General features: G+C 26.6%; 2 protein-coding genes across 6 annotated transcripts; one reads left to right on the top strand and one right to left on the bottom strand.

The window, feature by feature from the left end:
* Positions 1-315: 315 nt before the first annotated feature.
* Positions 316-8,558, top strand: LOC122636913 (RNA cytidine acetyltransferase). Of its 4 annotated transcripts, XM_043828600.1 has the most exons (19): positions 316-456; positions 644-907; positions 984-1,142; positions 1,230-1,466; positions 1,534-1,738; positions 1,825-1,946; positions 2,041-2,177; positions 2,261-2,545; positions 2,625-2,706; positions 2,776-2,892; positions 2,961-3,137; positions 3,226-3,373; positions 3,507-3,651; positions 3,730-3,941; positions 4,022-4,194; positions 4,286-4,534; positions 4,610-4,751; positions 7,000-7,001; positions 8,270-8,558. In XM_043828600.1, exons 1-19 carry the CDS (start codon positions 349-351, stop codon positions 8,381-8,383), a joined length of 3,078 nt encoding a protein of 1,025 aa, XP_043684535.1. In that variant the 5' UTR covers positions 316-348; the 3' UTR covers positions 8,384-8,558. The 4 variants fall into 4 exon arrangements, with proteins under 4 accessions (XP_043684535.1, XP_043684536.1, XP_043684533.1 ...); XM_043828601.1 differs by lacking the exon at positions 7,000-7,001 and having other exon boundaries at positions 8,270-8,502; XM_043828598.1 differs by lacking the exons at positions 7,000-7,001; positions 8,270-8,558 and having other exon boundaries at positions 4,610-4,863.
* LOC122636915 (nuclear fragile X mental retardation-interacting protein 1) lies at positions 4,872-10,787 on the bottom strand. 2 transcript variants are annotated; one of them, XM_043828602.1, is made up of 7 exons: positions 10,593-10,787; positions 10,033-10,475; positions 9,505-9,696; positions 6,172-6,470; positions 5,720-5,949; positions 5,452-5,643; positions 4,872-5,351 (listed from the first exon to the last, which is right to left on the bottom strand). In XM_043828602.1, the coding sequence occupies exons 2-7, from the start codon at positions 10,432-10,434 to the stop codon at positions 4,996-4,998; spliced, it is 1,671 nt and encodes a 556-aa protein (XP_043684537.1). In that variant the 5' UTR covers positions 10,435-10,475; positions 10,593-10,787; the 3' UTR covers positions 4,872-4,995. The 2 variants fall into 2 exon arrangements, with proteins under 2 accessions (XP_043684537.1, XP_043684538.1); XM_043828603.1 differs by having other exon boundaries at positions 10,033-10,441.
* Positions 10,788-10,994: the final 207 nt, after the last annotated feature.

Below are 10,994 nucleotides of genomic sequence, written 5' to 3'. Positions count from 1 at the left end.
AGTTTCTATTGGTTCAATTACGATTTCTTTTCGGTTTGTCAACCAATCACCGAATCATATTTTTCTATGCTTTATCTAATGTGTTTTTATAGATAATATATTTTCTTATATCTTTTTAAAAGAATTTTTAATTGATAAGATTGATTATATCGATGTTTAATCGTAATTATTGTTTATTTAAATAATCATTGTCTATTCCAATTTTAATATCGATCGATGTATTGAATAATATCGATTTATATCGATAGTGAGAAAGCAAAAGAAATATCGATTATTACAAACTGTTACTGTTTTTATTTTACCGCAGCAACGTGCTTCGAAAAATAAACGAATATATTTAATAATAAAATGGTACGTAAGAAGATTGATAATCGTATACGTATCTTAATAGAAAATGGCGTTGTCACAGGACACAGAACAATGTTTATTATTGTGGGAGAAAAGGCACGAGATCAGGTACGATAATCATATATATGTGGAATATACCACGTGTTTCTTCTAAAAAACATAATTTTGTTTTTTATGTACGATAGTATCGTTTATCTAAAAATCACTTATTGTGTATATATTCTATATAAAAAATCTTACATGTAATGGTATTATCGAATGATATCAATGAATGTTAGAATTAATGTTTTTTTAGGTTGTCTTACTGCATCACATGTTGTCAAAATCTGTTATAAAAGCAAGACCTTCTGTACTATGGTGTTATAAAAAAGAATTAGGTTTTAGTAGTCACAGAAAGAAACGTATGAAGACTATACAAAAGAAAATCAAATCTGGTAAACTTGATGTTAACGAAGATGATCCTTTCGAATTATTTATTGTTTCTACCAATATACGTTATTGTTATTATAATGAAACTCATAAGATCTTAGGTAACACATATGGAATGTGTGTTTTACAAGTACGTATTATATACTATTAATTATTTTCTTATCATTTTTACTTATATATAAAGTTAAAAATTTTTTATCATATAGGACTTTGAAGCACTGACTCCTAATTTATTAGCAAGGACTATAGAAACAGTTGAAGGAGCTGGTATTATAGTTTTCCTTTTACAATCTGTAAATTCATTAAAACAATTATATACTATAAATATGGATGTTCATCAACGTTTTCGTACGGAAGCACATCAGGTTTATTTTCTTTTTATTCGTTCTCTTTTATGCATATGATAATATATATAATTTATATGATAATATTTATAACTTAATTTGTTATAGGATGTGGTTTGCCGTTTTAATGAAAGGTTCTTATTATCTCTTGCATCATGTAATCGATGTTTAGTAGTTGATGATCAATTAAATGTTTTACCTATATCTTCTCATAATTTAAAAATAGAGGCTGTTAAAAAATTACCCTCTTCGGAAGAACAGACTGATCTTGATGTTTTGAAAGAAAGTTTAAGAGATACACAACCTATTTCTGCTCTTGTTAATTGTTGTAGGACCGTTGATCAAGTATGATTTTTTATAATTTTACATTTTAATCGTATATATTGAAATTTACTTCAAATAAAATTTTTAGGCAAAGGCATTATTGAAATTCATTGAGTGCATATCTGAAAAAACTTTAAGATCTACTGTATCACTGACAGCTGCTAGAGGGCGTGGAAAATCTGCAGCTTTGGGATTAGCAATTGCTGGTGCTATTTCATTTGGCTATTCCAATATATATATATCTAGTCCTAGTCCTGAAAATTTAAATACGCTTTTTGAATTTGTTTTTAAAGGTATAATTAATATAAAAAATGTAATAATAGTTAAATTATTACTTATAAGGCTATAATTATGTAATAATCATGGTGTATATTTGCAGGCTTTGATGCTTTAGGATATCAAGAACATCTTGATTATGGTTTAGTTCAATCCACAAATCCTGAATTTAATAAAGCTACAGTAAGAGTCAATATTTTTCGAGATCACCGACAAACTATTCAGGTAGTCAATCACTCTTAATTTTTTAATATAATTCTAAATAAAAATACAAAAAGAAAATAAATATATATGTATATTGTTTTATATATTCTTATAGTATATACATCCAACTGACACTCATAAATTAAATCAAGCAGAATTACTTGTAATTGATGAGGCAGCAGCTATTCCTCTACCATATGTAAAAGCTATGCTAGGTCCATATTTAATATTTCTTGCATCAACTATAAATGGGTAGGTCTATGTTAAAAGTTGATAAATATTAAATATTAATTAATTATTCGTTTACAATTTTTTTTATTTTATTTTTATAATAGTTATGAAGGAACAGGCCGTTCTTTATCATTAAAATTACTTCAGCAGTTAAGGACACAAACTGTTGGATCTAATAGTCATGGAAAGAATGATAAAGAACAAAATGAGAAAATTTTAATAGGAAGACAGTTATATGAGATAACACTTGAAGAATCGATTCGTTATAAATCCGGAGATGCCGTTGAACAATGGTTAACAGAATTACTTTGTTTAAATGCAACTACATATTCACCCATTCTTTCTGGATGTCCACCTCCAGATGCATGCCAACTATATTATATAAATAGGTAATTCTTATTAAAATATTTACTGTTTCGGTAATATATGCATAATATATGTAGAGATTATATCAAATTCTACTTCTAGGGATACATTGTTTTCTTATCATAAAGCATCTGAATTATTTCTTCAAAAATTGGTAGCTTTGTATGTTGCGTCACATTATAAGGTAAATTTATAAATATATATCTTTTATTTATATCTAAACAGCATATCATAATATTAATATAATTTTCAGAATAGTCCAAATGATTTACAAATGATGTCTGATGCACCGGCACATCATTTATTTTGTCTATTAGGTCCAGTTGATGTAAATAGAAAGGCATTACCTGAAATATTAGCCGTCATTCAGGTACATTCATAAACATTATTAATGCATGTATAGAAAAAACATATATATAGATTTCATACGATATGTAGGTTTGTCTAGAAGGTGAAGTTAGCAAAGCTACTATAGCAGATGGTTTAGGTCGAGGTCGAAGAGCTGCCGGTGATCTAATACCATGGACAATTGCTCAGCAATATCAAGATCAAGATTTTCCAACTCTAGCAGGAGCTCGTATTGTTCGTATTGCAACTCATCCTGATTATCAAGGAGTATGTAATATTATATATTTAAATAATTAATCTCTCTCTAAAGATGCAACGTAAATTTATATATTTCTATATTCGTTTAAATTTTAAGATGGGTTATGGTACTCGAGCATTGGAACTTTTGAAGCAGTACTATGAGATGAACATTTTTGATATTAATGAAGTAGAAATCGAAAACCAGCAAACAGAAATCGATTCAGTTCCAGACGAAGAAGTTGGATTATTAGAGGAGACTATTGGTAATAATAATAATAATATTATTATTATTATTTATTTTTGTATACAATAAGAATCAATTTATACACACACAAATACACATTGACGTATGTTTAATTCGAACATGATGGTAATTCAAAAATGATTTTTTCGTAGAACCACGCGCTTCTCTTCCACCTCTTCTTTTAAAACTGTCTGAAAGAAAAGCAGAACATTTAGATTACATTGGTGTATCTTTCGGTATCACAGAGCAACTTTTAAAATTTTGGAAAAGGTCTTCATTCGTACCTGTATATATAAGGTTTGTTTTAATAGATACTATTTATAATGAATTAGTAAATTTGTTATTTTTTAAAAACATTAATAATGTTTCTTTTAGGCAAACCTCGAATGACATAACAGGAGAACATTCATGCATAATGTTATACAAAATAAATTCAGATCAAGAAACAGATAACAATTGGTTAAGCGCTTATTGGAAAGATTTTCGTCGTCGATTTATAACCTTACTTTCTTATTCGTTCAATACATATCCGGCTTCTTTATCTTTGAGTATTTTAACGAACAAGGCTGTTCCTGGAGAATCTATTAGTATACATAACTTTTTTATTATTATTAATATTTCTTTTGAATAATTGTGATATATATAAATTATTTCCAATGTGTTTTAGCTCTAACGAAAGAAATGTTGGACGTATATTTTACGTCCTATGATTTAAAACGTTTAGACATGTACAGTAATAATATGGCAGATTATCATTTAATTATGGATTTATTACCATCATTAGCACGTTTATATTTTTTAAATATGATGGGTGATATACATTTTTCTCCAGCACAATTGGTAAATATATTATATTATTTATCATCATTTGATATTTTTATATTGTTTTTCTACGTTTACAATAACAACATACTGTTTGTACGTTTATTAGGCAATTTTATTAGGTTTAGGATTGCAACATAAAATGGTTGACAAATTATCTGAAGAATTAAATTTACCATCGTCACAGTTACTTGGTTTATTTAATCGTATTATACGCAAATCAATACAATATCTTAATTCTATTGCTGAACGATTTATCGAAACTGTTATAATGAACAAAAAAGTGACAAATGATGATGTTCAATTGAATCCATTAGTAGGACAAAGTCTACACGACGAATTAGAAACAGCCGAAAAGGTTTGTAATGTTATATTTTTATTTTTCGAATAAGAAATATATAATCGATATTATATCTAATTTTTTTTGTACTAGGAATTAAAAAGAAAACAAAAGGCAGAATTAGAAAAATTAAAGAAAGAAAATCTAGATCAATATGTAATAAAAGGGAGTGAGGCTGATTGGAATAATGCACTTTCTGGTAAAAAGAGTAAAAATCTGATTTCTGTTAAAAGTGGTGAGAAGAGGCCAGGAGAAAATGATATTGATCTGAAAGAACCTCAGAAAAAACAGAAAAAAGATAGAAAAAATAGAAAACAGAAAAAATAAAAATTAAATGGTAACATTAATTATTGTCTTTCATTTCACATTTGTACATGTTTACAGATCTTTTATTAAAATAGATTTATAAATAAATACAATCGTATTATATATAGATATAAAAAAAAAAATTTTAATAAAATTATTTATAAGTATAATAACTAGTCACAGTCGAAAAAATTATTGTCTGCTATATATTTTATACATTGACAGATCATATTTCTTTCATGTTGTATAGATCTAGAAAGCAACCTTTGCAATAAATGCAAACTATTTTTATTATTTCTTTTATTATTAATAATTGTATTCTTTGTACGTATATTATATGGTTCAGTTTCTTTTTCCTTTCTATTAAATTTCTCTGAAGTATTAGGTATTTCATTTTTTGATACTGTGTCAGATAATATACTATGATTATTGACACTTTGTTCAGGATTCAACACTTTTTTTACCATAATATTTTCTTGATCTAAACATATTTTGGATTTTTTTATAGGTATTTCCTCTGGAATCTCGTCTGTAAAAACATAAATAAAAATAGAATAAATCTATATCTTATTTTTATTTATATCAGTATATATATAAAATAAATTTACCAACATATACACTATGATTACCTTCACTTTCGTAGTCAGCTACTAAGCTGCATGTTAAAGTATTTTTTATTGGACTATTTATTAAGTTACTCTCAATTGATACATCTTCTTCATCAGAGATATTAAATGTACTTTCTATAACTACATCAGTAGTAGGTTTTGTTTCCAAACGTTCTTCGTTGAAACTTTCGTTAGAGTCATCATCTAGGCAAGCTAGAAAAATATAATATCAAAGACATAGCATATATTTATTTTGTATCAAATATCCAATAATTATAACTATACTGACATGTTCCTGGAAACGAAATTAGACCTCTATATATATCTGTAACAGGTGCTATATTCTCATGTTTCGATACTCGACGTTTACGAACTCTTCGTTTTCTTTCAGTATAAGTATTTGTTTTATTTGTCCTTGGTCGAACAAATTTTTGCTCTTGTTTGATTATTTCACCTCGTTGTATCTTTTTTAATTCTGCATTTTTTTGTTCTTCTATATTTGCTTTTGTAGGATATTTTCTATGGTTTATGAAATTTAATATGAACGTTTTAAGTATATTATTATGGGTGTACACTAAATACCAAATATATATATAATAATTTATTCAGATACTTGAATTCTATAGCAATTTCTTTTTTGTATCAGAATATATGTATATTTTTTTTATTTTTTAGTTTCCATAATAATTAATAAATAATATATAAATAATTAAGAAGCTATAATTATTGTATAGATATTACCTTTTTCTTTCCGCGATCCACTTTTGAATATCTTCTGGCGTTGATAAATTTTTCATTCTTTGATATAACCCAGTACTATGTTGCATACTAATATGTTTTTCAACAAGTAATGGGTGAGCAGTAAAGGTACAACCATCTATACCACATAACTTATGTGTATTCACATGTTCTGACAACATAACTTTTGATGGAAATTCTCTATCACATACTTCACAATAGTATTGCTGATCTTCATCTGAACTTTCATAATTTTCATCTCTTTTGTCATATGGTTCCTCATTATTTGGATAAAGATGAACCTAAAAATTGTGACCTTGATATTTGTTAAGAATAAATTATATACATACAAATATTTTTTTTTTTTTTTCAATAAATAATATACTTTTAAAAATGAGAGAATCGCATAGAATTATTTTATAACAAGTTATATTATATTTACCTTTTTTGACCCATCGAAAGTTGGTATCGTCTAAATCACCGATGTAATATTTCTTGTTTATTATTATATTCAATCTTATTTAATTTTTTATTATTTTTTATACAAAATTATGATTTAGACCACTCCATAAACTTTCAAAGGTTCAATTACCATCTTATTATAAACATTGTTCATTTTATAATAAAATAATTTCGTTTATTAAAATCTTTGAAGAATTTGAATATTTAAAAATGAATTATTAATAATTTAATCATTAACAATTTAAAATTATATATTAAATAATTATTGTCTTGAAGAAAATATGGTAAGATTCATGTTTAATAATTCCAGGGTATTCAGAAATTGTAATTTTTTTTTCTATGGGGAAATGTCATTCAGAAACATAAAAGATGTAAAACCATAGTAATTTTATCAACTGAAATTCATTCTGATGATATCAGAATGAACACACAACAATACACAACAAACTACAACACGTATATCAGAAAGACCTTAAAGAATGAAGTGGCTATATATATGTTATTACTATTTGATCAATTTAGAAATTGTTTTCATATTTAATAATCAGATTAATATTTTTCATACCTTTTGTAGAAATTAAATCTTATAATATATACAAGTGCTTATGTATATATAATATCGCAACATAGATGTGTGTTCAATATAGGCAAATATTTTGTATCACATTAGTATAAATTTCTGAAATATAATTAATAACTGCATATCGAATTTTTTCTTTGTATTTAGAATGTACATAAAAATATTTTCATAATTCAGAACGATTGTGTTAGTACACAAATAGACTTTCTTACAAGCTTAAAGAGTAATAGGGATACCAAAATTATTATAACTTGTAGAAATATGATTTATTCTTACATTATGCATTTTAGTTACAAATTTATGCTTTTCTCAGTAGTGTGTGTTCATTTGGAAGTCATGTATTTATGAAATAAATAAAAATATATTTAATAATCATAGAAGTATAGTCACATATATACTGACAAACCAATCTAAAAGTTGTACCATATTTTACTACAGAGCCACAAGCTATCTAAATATTAAATTTACTTTTAATTGATCTTATAATTTAATCTTGTATATATAAATATATGTCTTATAATTTTATTAACATTTTTATTTCAATTAACTTATTAACGAGGAATGTTATAGCTCGCAGCACTGTAATATTTTTAAAGAGCAATTTAAAGAGCCACTGAAAAATTTATTTAAGCTGTTAGTTTTTTCATGTTATATAAATAAAGGTTGCAAATATCCAATGTGATTACACTAAGTGTTTGTAACATACAAAGCTTTAAACATTATACATCTACAAATGAATACTACTTTATAAGAGAAAAGTTAAATAACTTTTTAAATTACAAGTACTATATAAAAATCTAACATATGTGTATTTCTTTGATATTAAATGCTAATAGTTTATCAAATGATATTGCATATCATAAAAGAAATCAAATAACATGTATACTTAAGCTATGGATGTAAATGAAAAAAATTTATATTTATATTATCCTGATAAAAAATGCAGTAGAGAGAGAGAGAGAAGACAATATAAATTCTATAATATATTCATCTATAGTAGACTTGCAAATAATATACAAAAATATCGAAGTAATTATTTTAAATTTATAAAGCATATAGAAAAAAAGGAAAAAAAGAAAAAAGAAAAAAGAAAAAAGAAAAAAGAAAAAAGGAAAAAAAAAAGAGAAAAAAAAAAGAAAAAAAAAAACAAAATCTAATCGTTCTGAAATTTGAAAACAGAATACTGTGTCGTATAAAAATTAAATTGTTCAATTCTTTATAGGAGGAGTAGCCTGAAGCTTAAGACTGTGCCTGTTCGCTGGAAGGCTGCGTCTCCTCCATTTGCTCCATTTGCTCTGATTGCTCAGGCGCATTCTCAGTTTTCTGAACACCCTCGGATTCATTCGTATTCTTATCATCTGTTTTCTGACCACCCTGTAACCAAAGCAATCCAGCTGTCAAGAGAACAAATCAAAAAATAATTTTGGATTCAATGTTTATATAACACTCTATATGTTGTACCATACGGACGATATAACAGTAATATACCTTTGATCCAAGGTTCTGTTAGACTTAAACAAAATGGAGATAATAAAAATTGTTCGGCATTTACTGCTAGAACATTTATATCAGTGCGAGGTAATATCATTGGTATAATAGGAAAAATTCATACATGTAACATGAATTAACACGAAATAGTATTTAATAAAAAATAAAATGTTTTATAGTTCACTTTTATAAATATATTGATGCAGATAATTTTGTATTTTAAATTTCATAATTAAATATCCTAAGGGAAATAAATAATAGGTACTAATAAAAACAATATGTAAAAATATGAAGTATAGAGTAGATTAACATGCTCTTTAATTTATAATTTATATTACTAGATCTTAAAATGCTAAAATAATAAGCAAAAAAACATTATAACTACTAATCATAGCAGAATTTAAAATAAATTCCAGTATAGGAAAATGTTTCCATGATATTTTCAAATCTTTTTTATCACATTATATTGTAAGCCAATAATTATTGTGAAATATATTATAAGAAAAGTTCATTTATACATATATAAGAAATGATAATACTTATATATAAAAAAAAAAAAAAAAGAAAGAAAGAAAAACTTTATATTACTTATAGTTTATAGAAAATATATAAAAAGCAATATTAAATTTATTTACAATGCTTAGTTAAAAGGTGGTCTGACCAATAATTGATTTTATATTAGCTATAAAAATGTTTAGTCAGTTATTTAACTATTACTATAATATATATGTTTGTTAAAAATTAATTATTTTTTTACAATTAAAGTTTAAATTGCAAAGTAGCAACGTAAAGGAAAAAAAAAATACCTGTTCAGGATGTTTAGCAAGATATTCATTCTTTGCATCTCTTATCATTCTTGTGACTTTATTCCGTAGATCCTTAAATTCTCCCCATTCTTTTGCATCCTTATTCTTCTTTGCCTTAGCATAAAGCTTATTTTTCTTTTGTATTTCACTGCGAATTTCATCTGTCATCCATGGCTTTTTTAATTCTAATTCCTAAATGACCATAATACTTTTTGATAATAATTAAAGTAATAAATCGTCTTTTTTTTTTTTTGCAATTATAAATTATTTTAATATTTAACATAGACGTAAAATTCTATGGTGACAATTATGTATCATCAACAAGAATATTTTCTAAGTAAAATATCGAATTACTATTTCGCGTATCTTTAATAATCAAATATTTTTAAAGTCAAATACTTTTAATTTATGCATATAAAAAAATATCTAAGAGGAATCTATTATGCTAACTGGATAATAAAATAAAATATGAAAGAGACAAGATAAAAAATTTTATAGCATACAAGCTAAAGGCAGTATAACACATACCTCAAGCTTGATGACTTTCTTGGCATTATTTAATACTTTGCCTTTGACCGTTCCATTTCTAGTGGAGAACCTTGGCCTCATGTGTGGCAAAATTTGTGGTGGTAAGACTCTTCGAGGCCATGGACACATAAGTGGACCTCGAGGTCCTGCCATAGGTGGTAACGGAGCCCTACCTGGTGGGAAAAGTGGTAGCGGTCCACCAGGTTGGGCCACACCGCCTAGTCTAGGGGGAGGAGGTAATCTCTGTCTCATCGGGCCAAGGATTGCGCTCATTGGAGGTAGCGGCATTCTCGGAGGCATACCTGGTGGTGGAAGTCTAGCACCAAATCTTGGAGGCGGAGGTCGTAAACCGGCTGGTGGAAGTCTTGGTCCCAAGAGAGGACCTCTGTTTAAGGGACTCATGTTTCCTCTTCAAAATAATAATAGCGCACTCGTAAATTCGACTAAATTAAAATCGATGAGAATTATTTTTTTGTAAGGTTATGATCAACAGCTTCACGCACTTTGTATACGCGGGACAACAAAGTACGTATGGCGTATCGTTATCGTTAAACACTTACGTTTTTTACAACACCCTTGTTAATGTCGATGCGTATTAAAAGTCTCTAATATTGTAAATTTCACGTCAGAATACAATATCTTCGAGCACTATTTTCACACGCTAAACAACTAAGTATTGCAACGTAACGGAAGTATTCAATGTTTTTCAAGAATAAATGTGATAGAAATAACCGTACAGATGTAACTACATTTTCATTGCGCATGCGCGCATTCGTAAAGGAATAGGAAGTTCTTAACCATTTCCGGTGAATTTTTATTTTTTCTTTCCGGTTCTCTTTTGTTTATTTTCAAATAAATTTTTCATTATTAACGGTTAAAAATAAATGAAACAAGAAAAATTAAATATCCTTAGAGGAAAAAAAAAGATACGAAATTGTACAATCCCATTTAATTTTTCTTTA

This window comes from Vespula pensylvanica, chromosome 24, assembly GCF_014466175.1.
Source record: "Vespula pensylvanica isolate Volc-1 chromosome 24, ASM1446617v1, whole genome shotgun sequence".
Classification (NCBI taxonomy): Eukaryota; Metazoa; Arthropoda; class Insecta; order Hymenoptera; family Vespidae; genus Vespula; species Vespula pensylvanica.
Note: the sequence above shows the minus strand (reverse complement) of the source record. Positions and strands in the feature narration are given on the sequence as shown.

What these genes read in the sequence shown, in the direction of transcription:
- LOC122636913 (XM_043828600.1), top strand. Translation starts at nt 349, where the DNA reads ATGGTACGTAAGAAGATTGATAATCGTATACGTATCTTAATAGAAAAT. An exon ending in CAACTATATTATATAAATAG is followed by an intron (nt 2,546 to 2,624) that starts GTAATTCTTATT and finishes TTCTACTTCTAG; the next exon opens with GGATACATTGTTTTCTTATC. An exon ending in ATTTTTCTCCAGCACAATTG is followed by an intron (nt 4,195 to 4,285) that starts GTAAATATATTA and finishes TACGTTTATTAG; the next exon opens with GCAATTTTATTAGGTTTAGG.
- LOC122636915 (XM_043828602.1), bottom strand. Translation starts at nt 10,434, where the DNA reads ATGAGTCCCTTAAACAGAGGTCCTCTCTTGGGACCAAGACTTCCACCA. An exon ending in TGGATCGCGGAAAGAAAAAG is followed by an intron (nt 5,950 to 6,171) that starts GTAATATCTATA and finishes CATAAACCATAG; the next exon opens with AAAATATCCTACAAAAGCAA. An exon ending in AATTTCGTTTCCAGGAACAT is followed by an intron (nt 5,644 to 5,719) that starts GTCAGTATAGTT and finishes ATATTTTTCTAG; the next exon opens with CTTGCCTAGATGATGACTCT.